Genomic DNA, 20,441 nt, shown 5'->3' on the forward strand with positions numbered 1-20,441 from the left:
CTCTGCCTTTCCCAAGCAGTTTCTAGTCATCACTCTAATAGCAGGCAGAGCTATTTTTTTCCGTATGCTCATATTGCCGCCCTAAATACCTCTAGCCTCTCGCAGGCCAGGGCCGGGAAGCCTGAACAATTAACGCCATAAGTCACTCCACTTCGACAAGCATCCAAACCCACTCCCCCCCTTAAAAAAAAAATTAAAAAAAATAAAAACCCAAGTCTGTGTGCTGTTAATCATGTGAAGGAAGGCTGAGCTGTTTGCCGAGTGCCAACTTTTGTTTCCAGACCGGCTTTTTCCTCTCTGCTGCTTCACCTCGCCATTACACAAGCAGAAACGCACGCTCCACCCAGCAGCGCTCGTCTCTTGCACAAGCCGCCTTACCCGCCGGTTTTTACCGTGGGAATCCGGACACCTTGTGGGGATGCCAAACCAGGTGAATACAACCCGGCAAGCGGGCGCTCCAATCGCCGGGGCAGCTCTGCGCAGCCTCCCGGCTGGTGCGAGCCTTTCTGGTAACAGTCCCACGCTGCAAAAAAAATACCCTCCCAGCGCATTTTCCTTTCCCAAAGGAGCCGTCGTCAGCGACGCAGTGGCCTGTCGCTGACGCGCCCCTGCCTCGCTGCTTGCCCCCAGCATCTACAAGTCAAATGTGACCCATACCGGACCCACCCCAGCTTAAGAAAAGGGCTGAAGAGAAGGGAAACGGTAGGAAAAGGGATTTACTCATGATGCAATGTGACCCATAGGGAGAAAAAAAAATTAAAGAAAAAGAAAAAAAAATATATAAAAAAAATAATTTGCCCCTCTGCTCAGGGCAGAAACCAAACAGCAGAGGATATGCTGGAAAAGAAGGCCCCTTGGTCTGTCACCGCTGCAAATCTTTGCGCCATGCAAATATTCCTTGTGAGCTATTAAACTGATCTTTTCGCAAAGGAAATTCACTCCTGGCGGTTCTTGAGTCCACTTCATCCACATTTTAGGGGTAAAGGAAGAACTTGTCTCGGTGTTTTAGCATTAATGTTTAATTGACCAAGAGTGGTAAGGTCACACTTAGGAAAAAAAGAACAACAAACCCTTCCTTTTTTTGTATTATTTTTTATTTCACCCAATTATCTAGTCTTCCTTCTTCCTTTTCATGCTCATGACTTAAGGCACATTTCAAACTCTTTGATTTGCCTGGACAGAAAGAGCACGAGGAGGGTTGGGTACAAAATTAGTATCGGAGGCACTACCAAAGCAAACTCCTGAAGTCGGCGATGGGATATAACTTGTTAGGGGAGTTAAAGCACTTGCCGTAAAGGTCACGTAGAGCTCCTGCACGCAAGTGAATAGTTCAAGGCGTTTTGATGCAGAGAAAACCAATTAAGATATAACTGCTGCTGACATTCCCCTAAGCCGTTTCATCTCTTACCGCTTCAAAAAAGTAGGGAAAAACAAATTATGTACTTTCAATCTGAGATTTATATAGGATGAATTGTTGCTTAGCCTATGAAAAGATCAAAAAGGAGATCTTTGAAGGCAGATCGCCTACAAAGAACGCTGGACTGTTATTATACCCAAAAAAAAAAAAAAAAGAGGTTAATAAGCACGGTTCAGGTCAAAACGCAGGCAAGTGCGGTGTGTGCAACAAAGCGTTCGCAAGGGCTGCTTGCTCAGGTGTTTCAAAGCCGGACAGCAAGAGGGTAAATCCCTGAGCCGGCACCTCGAGCAGCAACGCTGCGCGTGTATTCAGCTCTGCGCTCGTAGACTTGGTAGAGCTTCTTTGGCTGGAAACTCCTGCAGTCACGGAGATGGCGTGGCTCGCGTCAGGATCTCCTGGCCAAGGAGAAGACGGGATGGAGCCCTCCTCCTGCCACCCCCAGCTTCACCTTGTGCCTTCTGTGAACCAGGATTTTTGGTCCCTTTCGCCCAGTGAGGCTGAAGAGGCTGAAAATACCCTGTTCTGTTTGGGACTGAACCCCCTGTGAACTCATTTTTCTCGTGCCTATGGACAGCAAACGAGGCGCCCTCCGAACCGGCACCTCGCAGGGTGAGGTCAGTGCAGTTCCCAAAACCAAGCAGGGGTGGGGACCGCTCCTGCGAGCACTCCTGGCCCCGGTGAAGAACTGCTGCCAGCTTTGAAGCATCCCTGAGAGATGGAGACCGAAAGGCAGAGCTGCAGTAGCCATCCCAGCTCCAGTCCGGCGAGATCCCAGCGCAGGGCGTTCCTCTGCCAGGCATGGGGAGCGCTGCCCCCAGGTCTCGTTCTCCATCCCTCATCCCCTTGAGCATCCCTCCCCTGCAATTCGCCCTGTCTGCAGGCACAGGGCAGGAGGAGGAGGAGGAAGAGGACGAGGAGGAGGAGGAGGCAGCGTGGCCTCCCTTTCCCACCGCAGCGTGCGGCGGCCTCTCCCAGCACCCGGCCCAACCAGTACGCGGGGTTTGCTGGGCACGAGGAACCCGCCAGCGCCGTTTCACCCGGGCTCCGATTTCAAAGCCAGCCCTGATGAAGACGTTGGGTGAAGGCAAAGCAAACAGACACCGTAATTGCGGTGTGCTCTTTCTCATCTCCGCGGCAAGTTGCAAAATGTGCCGCCTCCTCCCTTGTCAGCCGGGCTTTAATTGGCTTTAATGAAGAGGCAATTACGTGATTTCAATTTTTAATTAAAGGGGGTGGCGGTGCAGGGGAGGGGGGGACCGGCCCCCTTTGAGCATGTCGGTGGTACCATGGGAGATCTCTGGGCACGGTGTGCAGCAGGGGCTGGGGGGGGTCCCCCATCCTCCCCCTGGGCTGGGAGGGTTCGTGGGGGGCTCTGGGGCGACTGGTGGGGGCAGATAGAAGCTGGCTGCCTCCCGGCCATGCTGCCGGCACTCTCGGATCCTGCCCCGGCACCCCCAGGCAAAGCTGCAATCGGCTTTTTTGGTGTCAGAGCCAGCACATCAAAGGGACAGCGAACAGCTTAAAAAAACCCCAAGCCCCAAAACCCTCCGAAGCCAAACCAAGCCCTCCCCACACACTGCACCAGCCAGAAATGCCTCCTGGATAAAATACTGGGTGGTTGTTGGCAGGGGAAGGAGCTGCTGGGACGGGATGGGTGTCTGAAAGCAGCAGCAGGGCCACAATTAGGAGCTCAAAAAGTAATTATTTTATTTATTTTATTTTAGCCAAGCAGTAGGCAGCTGTACCCTGACAGCGACACCTTCCCTGTGACCCCGCAGAGAGAGCACCAGGGTGGGACTGACCCACCCAGCCCCCGTGTGCACCTTTCCTGTAGGCACCGCTTTGTCCGTCTGTCCTAATGTGTGACCAGGGAGGGAAAAAAGGAGGCATGTGGTAGAAATCTCCCTTGGGAAACAGTGATAATTGCAGGGACCCAACTGCCGGCTTAGTCCCACGGTGTCTCTGCCTTTTATTGCTCTCTCTGGCAGCCGGGAGGCCAGAGCTTTGGCCCTGACTTGGTCCCATGCACTGGGATGTCCTTCCTCCCCGTGTTTCAATGAGACGTAATCGCTTTACGACTTCGTCCTGCCAGAGATAAAAGAAATAATTAAGAAAAAAAGCCGGCAGCTTTGTGGCTGCACCGTGCCCTCGGTGTTTCCTCCACCCCGGCCGGCACTGCTGGCCTTGCCCTCCATGGCAGCGGCTGGCAGGGGCAAGTGGCCCCAGGACCACCGGGCTGTTGGCTGTGGGCAACCTGGCTGGGTGGCCAACGCCTCGCCGCCCCGCAGGGCACTGGCCTCGGGCAGGCAGGGAAGCCGGGGCTGCTGCCCAGCTGGTGCCGCTGATGGGAGCGTGGGTCCAGTGAGGGGAAAGGAGAAAAAAAAAAAAGGGGGGGGGGAAGGGAAAGGAGTCAAGGTCCAAGGTCTTTCTGTGCAATGATTGATTCACCTGCTCGGCAAATATAGCTGGGGCTGGATGGCAGGCTGGCGTGGGCGGGCTGAGTCACCCCGCTGCTGCCGGCCGCCCCAGCCCCAGCCCCGCGCCAGATGGAAGAACAAGGTCGCCTTTAACCAAAGAGAAGTGAAACCTGCTTTTTATGAACGCCCGGATGGGAGTAACGTGCAAGAGCTGGGCTGGGTCCAGCAGTCAGTGCCAAGCCAGCAGCCTCCTCCCTTTGAAGGTTGGGGTTGAGATCCCGCTCCAGGCTCCCCGCCAGCCCCCCACCGACACGAACCTCCCCCTGCCTTCCCGCTCCCCCTGCCCCGGCGTCCCAGGTGATCCACAAGAGCTTGCCGGCCTCCACACCCGCAGCAATCATCCATCCCAGCCTGGCTTTGCGGAGGGGACTTTTTCGCAGTGACCCACAACCTGTTGATCTCCCAGGAAAATGCAGTCCTGCTCCCGCAGGGATGGATGGCTGCATCCCCACCCCAGTTCCCAGCTTTCTCACGAGGCTAAGGCCTTTTTCAGGATGATTTGCAGCAACCGCTTGTGGGGAATGAAAATAAAATCGCCCTCCTGCATTTTAGGCTGGGGAGCAGGGTCCTGTGTGTCAGTGTCACTGAGCAGCCACCCTTCCCTCGGGGCTGCCCCATCCTCATCCTCATCCTCCTCATCTTCATCCGTGCATGGCCATCACCTGTGGCTAGTGTAGGCAAGGGGGTCCTGGGCTCCTGCCTTGGTACCTCGTGTGCACGGCACCCGCACATATGTAATGTGTGCGTGTGCGGAAATAAAAAGCCTTGCGTAGAAGACATGGCTGTAAGAAACCAGGGGGAAATATAAAATCTCCCCCCGCTGCCCATCATGGTGGCAGCGCGGGGCGGTGACTAACCAGGAGGGTGTTTCTCCTCTGTGGCAGCACAACACCCCACACCTCCGGTGGGGCTGTGGAGCTCCCAAGCATCCCATCCCTTGCTGGAAAAAAAGTCTCCAGCACCACTCAGATGCGTGTCCAGAGGTCCCCATTCCCAAACTGGGGGCAGCATGGGGACAAGCGGCCCCGCAGCACTAGGGCACCTGGAGATGCCTTTCAGGGACTGGGAAAGATGTGATGACTTTGCCCACTCAAGATCTTGGTCACCTGGCGATGGCGTGTGGCATGAATAAGAGAGGATTTTTATTTTTAATTAATAATCGTGCTGATGATCATTGCCACTCAGTTCTGAGCAGGGGTAAAGCTAACTGTCCCACGGCACTACTGTTACAGCCTTGCTTTATGCCGTGAGAGGAGCAGCAGAAGCAGCGAGTGAGGCACCGCAGGCGATAAGCAATTGAATGACCGTGGCTAAAGGGGATTTCTGGGGGCGGTGTGATTCTGCTCCTCCTGCCCCCCAGTCAACGCTTCAGAGCTTTCCCATGGAGGAGGCAACCGGCCCTTGACGCGCAAGTGAAGCAGGAGCAGCCGTGAGTCACCAAAGATAAAGGTCAACTCCTTCTCTTATCAGCCGCGGGAGAGGCCGGGCTGAGGGCTGGGCGTGCTGTAAAGAAATGTGCTCAGAGGGCAGCCGGAGCCAAAAATCCTGGGAGACCTCCACCCAGGGGACCAGCCCGGGGGATGCTGGGGGCAACCGCCTGGTTGTCTTCTTCCATTGCCCGTTTCCCAGCAGCGCCTGATGATGATGATGATGGTTTTTGGTGGTGCTGTGAGCAGAGTGGCGCCGACAGGGCAGTTAAATAAGCCGTGGGCGGTGAAGCACCCTCACAGCTCCCCACAGGGTGCCTGGCTGCTGTCGCACATTGCTGGAGTGGCCGCAGGTCAGTCTCGCCTGGAAGGAAAGGGAATAAGTGATCCTGGCAACAGCCGAGAAAACAGTGGCTGCTGCCGCATCCCTCCTCCTTGGCCGGAGCAGGAGAAGGAAGAAAGGAGATGGACTCACTGAAATCAAACATTTATCCTGCTCTCACATAGCTTTGCACTTCAGGATCTTTTAAGAAAAGCTGAGGATGGAGAGGTGTCTGTGTGAGCCCGAAGAGGCTTTTCGAAAGACCTTAGCAATGAAACCAGACTGGCAGTGTCCATGTCGGAAACTCCGGCCTCGTTTGCCACTATTTTGGCCAAATGTGTGATTTGCCCTTTCTGTTCATTGGTTTCTTTTTTGCGAAGCAGACACACTCACGGATGTACGTCTCCCCTCTGGGGCTGCCCTGCCCGTGGCCCCTCCGGCCGCTCACAGCCTGCCACAGCTTTTGCTGTAGCCCTGGATCCCATGGTTCTGGCCAAGGGTTTCCAATTACGGGAAATGTGTCCAGCTCCGTCACTTTGACTCCTGCTCCAGTAAGGCTGGAAGAAATGACTTAGTCATCCCGGATGCCTGCCAAAGCATTTAACTCGTTTTGCTCTGTTTGAAGGTTATTTCCCAGCTCCAAAGGGTAGCCAGACAGCAGGACTCAATACTTTAAGTATCCATTAGTTGAGGAAACAAGGCATTTAAAGCATTTTATCCCTGCTGCAGCAACCCCTTTGGTTACAGAACTTCCATAAAAGCTGGGGTGGTAAACACAAGTCAGTGCTACCTGTCTTTACTCACAGAAGGGACCCCTCTTCTAAAGGACGCCAGTAAATTGGGGTTAGTAGCTAAGCTTTTATGACATTTGGCCCAGCGAGCCCTCAGCAATTACACCAGAGTAAGGAGGTTTCAGTGTTTTAAGCTGTTACGCAGAATTAGGAGGGTTCCTGTGTTTTCAGCTCAATGAGAATAACTTTCCCCCCCACCGCTGCACCGGGCATCGGGCTGGAGCCCCACTGAGCTGATGGAGGGCATGCGAAGGGGAAAGCGTGGGCGCCAAGCTACTGAGGAAAACGCTGGGAAGGGGGGACAAAGCCACCCCCAGTAAAGCTATGGGATGCCCTTGGCCAAGCAATACATCTCTGGCTCCTCTCATCCCCTGTCTGTGCCGTGGCTGCTTCCCCCAGCTCATCGAGCAGCAACTTTAACCTGGGCACTGGCTGCTCTGGTTCCAGGGAAATTTATTTTTGGCTCGTCCCCTGGGAGGAGAGCCCGGCCAAGGTTACGTGCCAAGCACTCTCATTTCCTCCCTTTAACTGCCTCCCTGCTTTATCACAAACTTTCTCCCTTCATCTTTTTTTCCACTCGTAAAGGCTGCAGTCACTGCTGCCTCCAGCAGCACTGGCAAAGGCTGCCCCTGGGCCACCGGGCCACTGGACCACCAGACCACTGGGCCACCAGACCACTGGGCCACTGGCTCGTGCCCATTTCCAAAAGCGACGGCTTTTGGTCTCTGCACAAAACACACAGAGGTTTCTGCAAACCCATTTTTCCCTGCCACCGAACTCTTTCCACTCTTTAACAGAGTGGGAAAAAAGCGAGTCCTCAGCTTTTGGTGACTTAGGATTTCCCCTTCCCGCCTCCTGGTTCAGCCGAGCAGCTCGGGGACCATCAGGAGGAGAATAACGGCATCACTGATGCTCGCTGCTCGCCCCAGCCCTCAGCCCAGCCCGAGTTCCCGCGGGACACCTGGGCTTGGCCCCAGGACCCAGGGCTGGGACATGTCCTGAGCCACTGACTGCAAATATTTGCCGAGGTGGGGCCGGGTGTTCGAACATGAGACAGGCTGAGTAACCGGCAGGAAAAAAGAAAGTTTGGCTCTTACATCAGCAAATATTAACTTGGGTACTGCAGAGCAAGCGGGCTGCCGCTATCCCCCTGCCGTACGACCCAAAAGGCAAAGGACAGGCACAAATTGGGTGGCACCTGGAGTTTATACACACCACATTCTACAGCTCAGGGCTGTTGAACACACCCCATACCCTTTTAATTGGTAGTTGGAGTGGGGAAATAAATCAACGACAGGTTAGATTTGGGAGAGTCGCTCAAAACTGGAAAAATACACAATGCTGATTCCCCTCCTACTTTTTACCCCATAGTTTTAGGATTTTTCATAGAATCATAGAATGTGTTGGGTTGGAAGGGACCTTTAAAGGTCACCTAGTCCAACCCCCCTGCAGTGAGCAGGGACATCTTTGACTAGATCAGGTTGCTCAGAGGCTCATCAAGCCTGGCCTTGAATGTCTCCAGGGATGGGGCCTCCACCACCTCTCTGGGCAATGTCTCACCACCCTCATTGTAAAGAACTTCTTCCTAATATCTAATCTAAACCTACCCTGCTCTAGTTTAAAAACACTCCCCCTCGTCCTATCACTATTGTTTCTTTCCCATGGTTTTTGGATTTCATTGAAGCACTTGAAACTGAGGTAGGAAGAGTATTTTTGGTTTTTTAATCCATTTCCCTCCAGCCTTCCCCAGGCACTGCCAGCAAGGCAACGTGGCATCCTCAGCTCCTGCTGGCCATCCAGGTGGAGAGCTGGCCACAGGTTGCAGGTTTAGGGGGGAGCAGCAGGGTAACGGTAGTAGGTAAAGGTCATGGCAGCGGGAACATTGTTAAGGAGGCAGAAAGCCTTGGGAGAGGACAGACAGTGCCAAAACCTGCTTCCCTTTGCACCTACCACTTTGCAGTGTCCCAGCTTCAGACAGAAAATGTGGTGGCCGAAGGACAATGTGAAACACAACATCAGGGCTACCACCTGTCCTGCTGCGCGTGCCGGCTGCCCAGGAGGGAAAGGATGCTCTTCCTCCCCACAGACCAGCCCTGGCCACTGCTGGGAATGTTGCGCTGGAGGGTTTTGTTTGGTTTTGGCTCTCCAGGCCGCCTGGAGACAGGAAACATCCCAAATCTGGACAGTACCATGACTTCATTCTGGACCCCAGCTCCCTCGTTTGCTGATGTTGTGGTTAGGCGGTCCTGCGACGCCTGTCAATGTTTACTCTAAAAGTTTACACACTGTTAGTTCATCAAAAAAAAAATAACGTGGAAAGCAGGAAGCAGGGCCAGGAGGATGCGCCAAGCGGGAAGCTCAATGATCCGCCGTCGGGACAGCTGGGACAGGAGGCTGGGACATGCGCCACGCTGACGCCAGGCAGCGCAGCCCAGCGATGCGCTCGGAGGTGACGCAGGACATCCCACTCCTATGTGCTTGTCAGCGCTGGACCTGCCGGAGTCTCCACACACAGATAAAAATGGGAAAAAGATGGTTAAAAGCCACTTAACTGATCTCTGCAGATTTTGAAAGAGCAGGTTATCCGGAGCACTGACCTTAAATTTGGCATGTAGTGTCAACATATTACTATAAGGCCTGGCCCTTCATAATCTCTGGTAAATGTTATTGCTGTAGCACACCAGGGTAATAAAAGGTTGTCTGGTAGCAGACAGGCAACGTCAGGCTGAATGGCATGAGCTGTAATCACCGGAGACTTCAAATTGAAAGAGCACATCAACATCAGTCAGGACCGAGGTCTCACCCATTTGTTACTGCTGCTGCAAAATAAAGATATCCCAAATATTTAACCCAACAGATTTGGTTTGGAAGGGGGATGTCCCATCATTTTCAAATCTTGAGCTGCAGTCTAAACCATCTCCTGAGCTCACTAGACATGAAAAAATGTTGACAGCGTTCAAAGGGACCAGCAAATAACTGTGCTTGGCAAGATGCTGGTCTCTCCATGCTCTCAGCAGAAGGGGAAGGACTGACTCAGCACGGGTCCCACAGCAGCCATGCGATGGGGCGCTCTCCTCCCCGCTGACATAAGTCTCAAGGTATTTGTGGATCCCCCCGTGATGCTCAACAAGCTGCTTCATGAAGACAATCGTGAGAACAGGCTGTACCCAGGTCTGCCAGCGTTTAGACAGCAGTCCTGCACCAAACCCACCCAGGTGGGTCAATATCCTCTTTGCCCATGTGAGGATGCATCCGGGCACCTCCGAGCAGGGAACCAAGCTGTGCCCAGCTACACATGGGCCTTGCAGCAACTTTCCGCTTGTTGAAATTCTGCCATATGGGCTTGAAATTGGGCCAAGAGGCTCAAAGTTATGTATATAACATGGGCGACCACAGCAGGGAACTGAATGACCAACAGCTCAAGAGACCAGATAACACAAACCTCATTTTTCCCTTTTTTTTTTTTTTGTAACCAAACTAAGCACCTACACAGTGTCCAAGAGTGGGGAACACACGGTTGTACCCAGGCTGCTGGGGAGAAACAGAGCAAAACAGCACCCCCACCCCCAATTTTTAACCCCAATGTTGAATTTAAGTGCCTGAAGCCCTCCTAAGCAGGTTCGAGTTGTCACATACCCACCCTTATTTGGAGATCTCCTTCAGAGCACAACCAAGGACCGGCTTACTGGAAATGACATCTTTATTCCCCAGCCCCTCACGCCTGCTCCATGACTGTCTGCAGTGGTTTACAACAGATAATGGTAACACACTGAGTCAGTGGGATGAGACATTTCAAGTTGCTTAGGAAAAAAAGAGCCTTAGTCAGATAAATATTAGTAAATTGAGCAAGCGGGGCTACGTGATATTGCTGATTAATACATGGCTTGCGTACAGTACGAAAAAAATTCTCACCGATTGAGCAAAGATGCTTCCGCTGCTGCCCTTGTTTAAATTAACCCAAAAGCTGCTGTCCTTGTTTAAATTAACCCAAAAGCTCTAGCCTTGCTGCATTTCATTTGCTGTAATCATTAAACAACCTTGGTGGCCTTCATCTCTCTGGCCGAGACCTTCCCCAGTGAGCTGCCCCTAAGAGAAGAGCTTCTTCACCTCAACTTGGCCATCTCGGAGTGAAGTACCCGAGCTCCCTCTGTGCTCATGGAAAGACCTGGACACCCCCAAAGTGAGATTGAGCCCCCTCACAGGGTGTCTCCATCTCGGGCAGCTGCCCCTGATGGGCTCCACATGCCTCCAAGAGGTCCTGCCTGCGGAGGGACCGGCAACCACCACTTAACCAGTGGGGTTTGGGGAGAATCCAATGGCACCAGTTTGTCCCAGGACATTTCTGAAGGAAAATATTCTGAAAATAACAAGGAGAATAATAAAAACTTCCCAGAGATATTCTGTAATAGTCTAATTAAAAAAAAAAAAAGAAATACATTTTAAGGAGTATGAAAATGGGGAAAAATGGGGAAAAAAGTGAAAAGCATGGAAAAAAAGTGAAAAGCATGGAAAAACCCCACTCCTCCTCACAACCTTTCTGCAGTAGCAACCCACACCCTTTGATTACGGCTATTTAGGATATTTTTGAGTACAAGTTTCCTAGGAGACCTGGTGGTCACCATACTGAGCTCTAGCTAGACGTGCCTGAGGATACAGCTGCGCCCTAATATAAGCTTGGAGGGCAGCAATTTACAATGCAGGAGCGTATGTTCCTCTGTTACTGATCGACTTCAGCTGGCAGGGTTACAATGTCAGTCCTGTAAACCAGCTTTTTTCCCTACAGATGTCATGTTTAAATCATTATAATACAAGAAGTTGTACGGCCTTGAGTCTCCGCTTTCCTCTGCTGCCGAGGGGCCGGCATAACGCCGGGGTCCTTCTCCAGGGACAGACCCCTCGGAGAGGAGATGAACTGGGATGTCTCTGGGATTACAGAGCAACAACAGGAATAAAACCACAACGGCAGTGTGGATGCTGGTTACCCTGCAATGGCTGATAGCTGCAGTGTGAGCTCCTGCATCTCTTGGGAGGGAGATGCGATGTCGGGGCCAGCCGGAGAGCTCAGCTGGCTAAATGCGTTGCTAAATCCTGCAGGAAAGCTAGTAGGTCCCGCTGATGGGCATGTGGGGAGAGCTGCCGAGGAGGTAAATCACCAGCCCCCTTTTTTTTTTTTCATTTTTTTCTGAGCCGTGACCTCAGACTGTGGGCTCCTCCTGGCAGTGCCTGCGTGGCTGCCGTGCTGTGTTACTGTGACTCACGTAGCTAAGGCAACCCGATGTTGCCAGCAGCAGGGTACATGACGCCTCAGACTCTGAAACGATGATCAAATCCCTTCTCCAGAGCAGGCATTCACTTAAGCGACATGTGCCGTGGCAGAGCCAGCGACCCAGCCTGCAAAAGCTGGTGCCGCCAGCCCATCCATCGAGGCTGAGTGTGGCCACCCCACCCCACATCCATAGAAAGAATCCCTACACACAACACACACGTTACAAGCACCTCCCCACCGAGACCCAATGCTATTCCCTTTGCCGGGGAGGCGCCTGAAGCCACGCTTTCATGCCAAATTGCCACACAGGCTTTTAAAAACACCCTTACTAGACTAGAAACTGCTTTGGGGTGAAGTGGAGTTATGGTACCAGCATCCCTCGTGAGCGCGGGAAGAGGGAGATGGCCACATGGGATGAGGCCCCAGTGAATGGTTGTCAGTGCATGTCCCATCACCTCCCTCAGGTTAACACTCCCCATTGCGTTATTTTCCCCCCCTTTCTAAGAAGAGAGTCAAATACCTAATTTTTCACATTCTTGCAGATTTCTTGTATTTTGGGGGGTAGCAAAGGGCTGGTGACTGACAACCTTTTTTAATGGCAGCCCCAGTAGTTGTATTTGGGAGCTCACACACTGCTGAGGCACAGGCGTCATGATGTGGTGGGCTGCAAGAAAAAAGTCTCTTCTCTTGCTCTTAGAATCACAGAATCATAGAACCATCCAGGTTAGAAGGCACCTTTCAGATCATCAAGATCATCAACCTAACACTGAGAAAAACCAGCACTAAACCATATCACTAAGCACTACATCTACCCCTTTTTTAAATGCCTCCACAGGTGACAATTCCACCACTTCCTTGGGCAGCCTGTTCCAAGGCTTGATAACCCTTTCAGTGTAAAACTCTTTGCTGGTAACACGACTCAACCAAACTAAACTAAACCCGAACTAAAGGCAGTGACAGGATTCTCCCAGCCACCAGCCCCAGCCGGGACAGAGACAGCAGCAGCCACCTGAACTGCAATCACCCAGCGCTCTTATTAGTCACAGCTGCGTCACGGCCCTTCATTAGCAAAGGCACCCACCACCTACATGTACTCAAACCTCCCTGTGACACTTGTCCCATGCTTGTCCCAGGCTTTGGTGCCAGGGTATGGTGCAGGGCTGCGTTGCATCTCTTACCCCACTCCACAAGCACTGGAGATGAAATTAGCACTCTGCTGTCACCTCCTCATGTAAGTTATTAACCCTTATTATTTAAAAAATAAGGCAATATACGTGTTTTTTTCTTTTTCCAAGCAAAGCTAATGCTACATACCTGTAACAGTAGTGACCACCTACCACAGCATGCACTAGGACTGGGGCTGGGCTCTTTACCTGTAAGCAATTGCCATGTTTCCCAGGTCCGATTGCTCTGAGCTCCTTGAACCTCTCTGTTCTTTCCTGAGACATGTTCCTATAGGAGATTGCCCGTGATTCAACTTTGCTGCCCAGAGTCATCTTTGCTTTCTATCTCAGTAAAGGTAAATAGGCTTTAAAACCTACTTTATGGAATTTTTGCCTGGTTACAATGCCAGAGTCCTAAAATGATGCTATTTTAATGCACTGGACTTTCCTTTTATGAGGTTATCCTCTTAACAAGCCCGTGCTATTTAAAAAAGTGGAGCCTTCCTACAAAGGACATACATTGGAAAGCAGGGTCCCCGAACCTACCTTTTTCTACACTGTGAGCATTTTTTTTTTTCACATTTTTTTCCTAATAATCTTCTCTTTTTCTAGCAGTTTTGTAATTTGGCCAGTGCTAAGACAAGTTGACTGCGGTGACAGCTGGGGGAGGCTTTGAATTTTTCAAAATGATGTTTAAATGTGTAAGAAAAATCACTCAGATGAAAGCAAAAGCGGAAAGACAGAGACCAAAGCGGGCTGTTGACCCCGCATCCACAGATGCGAGTTTCATTTAAAAGTGAATTCACTTTTTTTTAACCGGACCTTTTGAAGCAAGGTGTGCACAAACATGCCAAGTCCTGCAGCCTTTCCACACCGGGAGCCTTCCTCCAGATGTTCCTTGTATGCTCCTGACTTGCTGCCTTGTTTTTTTTGCTCTTTTTTGAAGTGGTGTCCCATTTCCTGTGCACAAAGACCATTCCCTGTTGTATTTTGGAGCCCCATTAAAAATATCATAACGATTTCTGCTTAAGATCCAGCTCTGCTCCTGGCTGGCTCTAGCTCCCTTGTTCTTACAGGGCCTTTTGGACAGGAACTTGCTGTTTTACAGAGCAGACCAGCATTTCGTCCGGAAAATGTAGCTGTGCAGCCTGATGGCTAGTCAATCAAAACAAACTGTATCACACTAAAAAGTGAGCTGTAGTGAAGGGAAAAGTCCGCAGCTCTTCACACCGGGACACAGCCACCCATATGGTCTGCGGCTGCTCCCCCACTCCCCGAGCAGTGATGGCCAGCGTGGTCTTCCCAGAGCGATCCCCGGCCCGTCCCACCCCGAGAGACTCAGTCAAACTGTTCCCGGCTCATTCATCAACTCCGAGAGCATCTCACAGACCCCCGCTTTGTTCTGGCCCTCCCCACAGATGTGCACGCTGCTGCGAATTATCAAAGCGTGGCTGTAAACGCCAGCCGATGAGTGATTTGCAGCAGAAACGGGTTTGGCTGTAGATCTAATTTGTTCCCGGGAATGGGCTTCTGACCCTGCTGAAGTCCCCGGGAACGCCGCCAAGCTCTTCAAAGGGGCCAGGCCATGCTTTGTAAATTCACCTCTGGGGTTTGGCTTGCAAACACCTATAGAGGTGTCGGTCATTCATGAAAAATGATGGAGGGGAAGAGGGCTCAAAGTCCAAAAGGCGATGCTGAACAAAGTACATAGCTGTGCAAATACTGCTTTGGAAACAGTGTGAATAAGTTCATTAAGTGCAGCCCTGCCCTTGGCAGCAGCATGGAGGCAATGGCTAGGAAGCTGGATCAGCCTTGTGTCAACTATCATAAAAGGGTGACAAAATGAATGGTGTACAAGAGGAAGGGACTGCAGGCTTGCACGTGCTTCTTAAATATCACTTCCAACCGCCACAGGCTTTACTGATTTCCCTGTGGCGCTGGGCTCTGGCCAGACTATAACAAACCATGGTGCCTTCCCTGGGAGGAGGGAGTGGGATGTGGGGAAGAAATGGGATAAATCTGGTGATTGCAGGGGACAAAAAGAAGACAAGGGGGAACAGTGTTAATGCAAAACTGGAGTGGTGAGGTGCCCTGAGGAAAGGATGCAGGAAGGGCTGTTGGTGGTGGCATGGAGCTGGCTGGATGCGAGACTTCAAATGAAGCTGGTGGGCTTGGCCAAGCCCTGGGGCAAGCAGGGGCTAGGGCCCAAGCCAGATGCCCATGGGGTGCCCGTGGGAGATGGCAGTGGCCTGCCACAGGCTGGGCTCAGGTCCCTCTGTGTCAGGTGGAGCTGGTGCCAGGGCAGACCCAGTGTGACAGAGGTGCCCGTGCCCCGGACCACAGGGATGTGGTTTTGGGAGCATCGTATAGCCCAGAGTGGACCTGAGATGCAGCGGGGAGCGCTCAGAGGGGAAAAATGGGGGCGCATCAGGTCACAGTGGCCCCATCCTCACCTCTGCTGGGCAGAGGAAACACATGGGGGGGCCAGAATTGGGGTCCCCTAACGGGGCGGCCGCTGTCCCCCAGCCCACTGCGGCAGCTGAGATGGGGGCCCTCGGGCAGGCACCCAGCCCCCGCGCTGAGGCGGGGCAGCACCCAGCATCCTCCCCTTTGCTCCCGGGGGACGCCCCCCCGCCGACCCCTCCCCGCCTCCCCGCAGCCCAGCGCCAACGGGCGGCGGCGGGCGGGGAGCGCGGCCCGGGGGGGCGGGCGGGAGGCGGGGCGGCGAGGGGGCGGCGGGCCGGGCTCCCCGGGGGAGGCACCGGAAGGCGCCCGGCGCTGATTCATTGCAATAAATTGTTCCCGTCGCGGCGAGGCTCGGTCATCGCCGCCCGAGACGGAGCCGGGGCCGCAGCCGGAGCCGCAGCCGCAGCGGAGCCGCCGCCGAGGAGGGAGGATGAAGATGCAAGCCGAGGTGATCCGCGAGGGCGAGCTGGAGAAGCGGAGCGACAGCCTTTTCCAGCTGTGGAAGAAGAAGCTGGTGGTGCTGACCAAGGACAGCCTCAGCCTCTTCCCCGACGGGCACAAGCGGGCCAAGGGCAAGGAGCTGGGCTTCGGCTCCATCCTCAAGGTGGACTGCGTGGAGCGCACGGGCAAGTACATCTACTTCACCATCGTCACCAAGGACCGCAAGGAGATTGACTTTCGGTGCCCGGACCAGAGCTGCTGGAACGCCTCCATCACCATGGCCCTCATCGACTTCCAGAACAAGCGGGCCATCCAGGACTTCAAGAGCCGCCAGGAGATGGAGCAGGCGGCGGGCGCCCAGGAGCGGCGGCTGGCCCGGGCGCCCTGAGCCGCCGCCCCCCGCCCCGGCCGCCCCGGCCCCAGGTGAGCCCCTCCGCCGCCCCCAACGCGCTCCTGCCTGGGCTTTTAATTTTTTTAAAAATTTTTTATTATTCTCCTCCCGCCCGTTTTGGGAAATCAGACGGGGACGGGTGGCGGGGGCTTCCCTGGCACCGCTCACCCTTTTTTTTTTTTTTTTTTTTTTTTTTAACCGGAGGGACCCCCCTCCCCGGCCCCGCCGCCGCCTCTCCGGCCCGTCAGGGTGCCCGGCCGCACCCCGAAACCGGGTCATGCTGCCCGGCCACTTCAGCACAGGAGTTTCGGGGCACGCTCCCCCTTTCCTGATGCGGTGCTGGGAATTTCTGGTGGGAGCCGAGCTTATGCCGGGCCCTGAGAATTGCGGCTACTGGGTGCGGAAATAGGAAATGGCACTTGGCAGTGCTTTCCTCACAGAATTTGCTAAAAATACACTATCAGCAGAAATAAATGCTGAACGCTTATTCTGCCTTTAAAGCCCCCCCTTTTTTTCTGCCCCGCTGTCCCGTTCATTTAACTAACCTGCTTTCTCTTGCTGCCTTTAGAGTATACCACTGGATGATAAACCAGATCAAGTGTCTTGGACTGAAATGGGACAGGGTACCAATGAAGGAAAGCGAAGAAGTGAGCTGGAAGCAGCTTGGTTTTCTCCAAGCCCGTTGAGGCTGCTGAGCAAAGAGCCCCGAGCTTTGCCTGAGATGCATTTAAAGAAAAACCAAAGACTTTCTTAAAGGACTTCTAGCGAAGCGTCCACGTGTTTGGAGTGGCACAGCTTTGCGAACAATTATCTTCTATTTATGAGACGCGAGGAAGATTGAACACTGACTGGTGGTGTTAAACACAACTTAAATTATTTGTAGTATCTATATTTGTATTTATTTTCATGAATGTCTTTTAGCAGTTACTGGTCTTAATATTGCTTTTGCATTAATATGTCCATTCCAAATAAATTACTTGAAATGTTCACTTTTTATTAGTATACTCTGGACTAGTGTAACTTTTGTTGATGCATGTTTGTGGAGTAGGCAGTGGTGTAGTGGCTTTAAAAGAGTGGGTAAGCTCAGCTTTTTGGTGCCTTGGACTGGGCAGCGGGAGGTGGCGAAAGCCCAGATAACCCCTTTGTGTTTGACCTCGTCTCCCAACCGGGGTTGAGGTCTGTCCAATTCTGGTTAGTGGTGGAAACAGAAAAGCCTACCACAACTTGGATAAGTGAGCTTTTGAAGCGTTTTCCCATATAATTGAGTAATGGCGGCTACAGAAGGCGCAAGAGCTCCCCGTGACGATAAAACGCTGCTGTCTGCTAACGCCCTGGCCCCCATAGCTTAGCGCTGTTCTAAGGCAGAAAACTCCATTCTTGATTTCAGACTAACACAGCGCTGACGCTCCATGGGATTCATCAGCTTTGCAACAAAGCAAGCTGAACTCCTCGCTCCCTTCTCTTCCTCCACCTCTGCGCTCTCTAGATTGAGTTAAATTTCTACAGGATAACTGGGAAGAATGGAGACAGTCTTTTCTCTGATAGCACCTGGACCAAGAAGTTTGGAGAAAAAAGCAGCTTTTTTTTTTATAAAACTATTTTTTAAAAAAAAAAAAAAGTTTTATCTTGTGGGGCTCAACTAGTTATCGCTAACTAACCTGGGCTTCCTCGAGAGTAATGCTGCAGCACATGACTCAGCTCCAGCAGGCAAAGTACTCACTACTAATGCTCCAGAGTTGGTAACGTCAATCAGGTAATTTCCCCCTCCCAATATCAGCGCAATCCTTGCAGGAGACTTTGTACTAGAGGAAGCTGCAAAGTACGTCATTCCAAGTAGCCTGTAGTAAGAGCAAGAGAGACTCAGTACAAGGCAAAAAAAAAAAAAAAAAACCAACCTGGAAGGAGGGCTGGCCCCAGTTTCTGGAAGCAGCAGGGAGACTCTGGCACTGCAGCATGCTGTCGGGGCCTTGCATCCTCCTCGCACGCTGCTGGCGGCGGCTCTGTCAGGGGCAGGTTCTACATGAGTGAGCTGTGGATGTAGCAAACGCTTGGCCACGGCATTTGAAAGCCTTTGGCTTCAATTCTTCTCTAGCACAAGAAGGCCAGAGAGGCATCTAATGGAGCAAATTGACACTCTAAAGCAGATACGTTTTACCTTGATTTTCCTCAGTACCATTGCAGGGGGGTGAACTAAAAGGCCAAACCAGAACAGGGGCACTGGCTCCCAATCCCCTTAGTTTTGGTGACTCCAAGCAGGAATGCTGCCTGCCAACAGCTGAGGATCTGGAGCTATTGCCTAAAATGACAGCCACTGCTGCAGGGGGGAGAGGGGGGGAACCTGATAGCTCCCGGGGTCCCACAGCCACCAGCTGCTCCAGCACGGCTCCAGGGCCTTTGCAAACCAATTTGTCCCTTACTCTAGATGCAAATGTTGGTGAAAGGCAAGACATTGTTCAAAGTTTTATTCCAGGCTGACCACGGCACAGGTTTATAGAATCAAAAATATAACTCAAGAACATCTTTAGTTCTGTGGAAAAAGTAAGGAGGTTACTTTCTTGAAGCTGTTATTGGCTTTTCATCTCTCTCAGTGGGATTTTACTCTTTAAGAGGTAAACAAACAACCCTATATTGACAATTAGCTGTAAGTAGCCGAAGGAGGAGACTCCAAAATGTCTGTATAAAACTCCACCGATGGTGGGGCCCACGGTCCGGGTCAAGGGCTGCACCGAGGCACAAATCCCGAGCATGGTACCTAGGAGAGATGGCAGAGACAAGCAGACATCAGGGTGAGGGCAAGTCTTGGGATGGGAAAGTGGAGAAGAGCGTATGGGATCCCCTTTGGCCCTGATGGCATTCCACTGCAGTAGTAGCAAATCACGTCAAATAATCTCTTGCATTAATTTATAGAGGTCCAATTAGGGTTTGTTAAGGCCAGGGACTCCTGGAGGCATGGGGACTAGTTTCCACCATGAGCCAGCTCAGCTCTTCACCGTGGTCCAAGGATGCTGTTGGCCCCAGAAGATCCTTCTGAATGTTGCACACAGCAGGGCTGGTAACTACTGCATGGGGTAAGGGGTGGAGAGCTAATTTCTAGGGTCATGTTCAAGACTTCCAAGCAAATTACACAGATTCTTCCAATATCATAATTACCCAAGCTGCTATTGCCATTTATTCTCTAGCGTGGGACAGAGGAACAGCTCTTGAGGGCTTAGCAGGAGCGAGAGGCTTAGGTCTAACTAGGTCTTTAAGAATAAATAAATAAAACCACAGATAAAGACTGAACCACCTTGAGATACTCCCCCCGCCTCCCCCCTTGCAAAAAGAACGGATATTTCAATTTGGATGGAAATGCGAGCCCTTCACCTGGCTGGGCCGGTTTCCCCTCCAGCAGCTCTCCCATTTGCATCATTAACAGGAACCCGGTGGATGGGGAAGCACCTCCAGTTTGTCAAAGGCAGTCTTTTTTCCACGCGCAGTCGGATGGCCAGGACGTCCCATGAGATGCAAAAAGCTGTCCCCCATGCACTCGTCGCGCTCTTTGTCTTGCAGCCTTTGTGCAGGATGGCTATCGCTCAGGGGAGCAGAAAATACCCGGCTGGCCAGAAAATCATTAGACCCCAAAACTGAGAGGAAGGGCAAGCTGGCAGCGTAAGCAGGAAACTTGTGCCCTGCTCTGAAATGATATTTGCAATTATTTTTTTATTTATTTTAATATCAGTATAATTACTTGGGCTGTTGGCATCAATCTTCCACCAAGACATGCGTTGAGGCACTGTTACTGCACAAGGCCAACAGTGTCTGGGAAGGATGAGGAGGATGCTCTCCCGCATGTAAGAAGTTGTGGAGCCGAGTGCGATATCTACCGTGGATAGCCATGGGGAAATGATCTCCGGCTCCAGGAGAGAAGAGGTAGCCAGGTGTTTGCGTAGTGCCGGCCAGCAACTGCTGGGCTTTTATCAGCATGCTTAAAATACTTGTGCAATGGGCCCGAGCCGAGGGCGTAGCCATGCGGAGAGGGAAATCTCCCGGGAAGCGCTGCCGAGCGCTCCTCCCGCGCATGGGAACACAAAGGTGATGGGTGGGACCTCGCCTTGACCCTTTGCCAATGGGAACCATCCCACAACCACCAAACTTTCTGGGCAGGTTTTGCAATTATTTTTTCCCCTCTAGGTATTTGAATTAAACTAATTACTACGTACAATTGTCAAACTGGCTCTTATGATTGAGAAGGCATTTTTTTTCCTTTCCTTTTTCTTTTTTTTTTTCTTCTGGAGCAGAAA

At 52.2% G+C, this 20,441-nt stretch overlaps 2 protein-coding genes across 3 annotated transcripts in view; one reads left to right on the plus strand and one right to left on the minus strand.

Moving 5' to 3' along the window:
- Positions 1-15,600: 15,600 nt before the first annotated feature.
- Positions 15,601-17,148, plus strand: PHLDA2 (pleckstrin homology like domain family A member 2). Its single transcript, XM_063332419.1, has 2 exons — positions 15,601-16,193; positions 16,730-17,148. Exon 1 carries the CDS (start codon positions 15,760-15,762, stop codon positions 16,156-16,158), a length of 399 nt encoding a protein of 132 aa, XP_063188489.1. The 5' UTR covers positions 15,601-15,759; the 3' UTR covers positions 16,159-16,193; positions 16,730-17,148.
- A 999-nt stretch (positions 17,149-18,147) lies between these two features.
- Positions 18,148-20,441, minus strand: part of SLC22A18 (solute carrier family 22 member 18) — a 63,559-nt gene continuing 61,265 nt past the window's right edge. The window contains exons 10-11 of one of the 2 annotated variants that reach the window (XR_010070848.1): positions 19,525-19,834; positions 18,797-18,913 (exon numbers count right to left, since the gene is read on the minus strand). Coding sequence is in view for 1 of the 2 variants with exons in the window: in XM_063333527.1 (XP_063189597.1) it covers positions 18,726-18,913 (188 nt within the window). In the remaining variant the exon portion in view is untranslated. Of the gene's footprint in view, positions 18,914-19,524; positions 19,835-20,441 lie in introns of both variants that reach the window. The other variant, XM_063333527.1, reaches the window with a different exon arrangement.

This window comes from Chroicocephalus ridibundus, chromosome 4, assembly GCF_963924245.1.
Source record: "Chroicocephalus ridibundus chromosome 4, bChrRid1.1, whole genome shotgun sequence".
Lineage (NCBI taxonomy): Eukaryota > Metazoa > Chordata > Aves > Charadriiformes > Laridae > Chroicocephalus > Chroicocephalus ridibundus.

Excerpts from the sequence above, each read along its gene's own strand:
- PHLDA2 (XM_063332419.1), top strand. The coding sequence starts at position 15,760 with ATGAAGATGCAAGCCGAGGTGATCCGCGAGGGCGAGCTGGAGAAGCGG.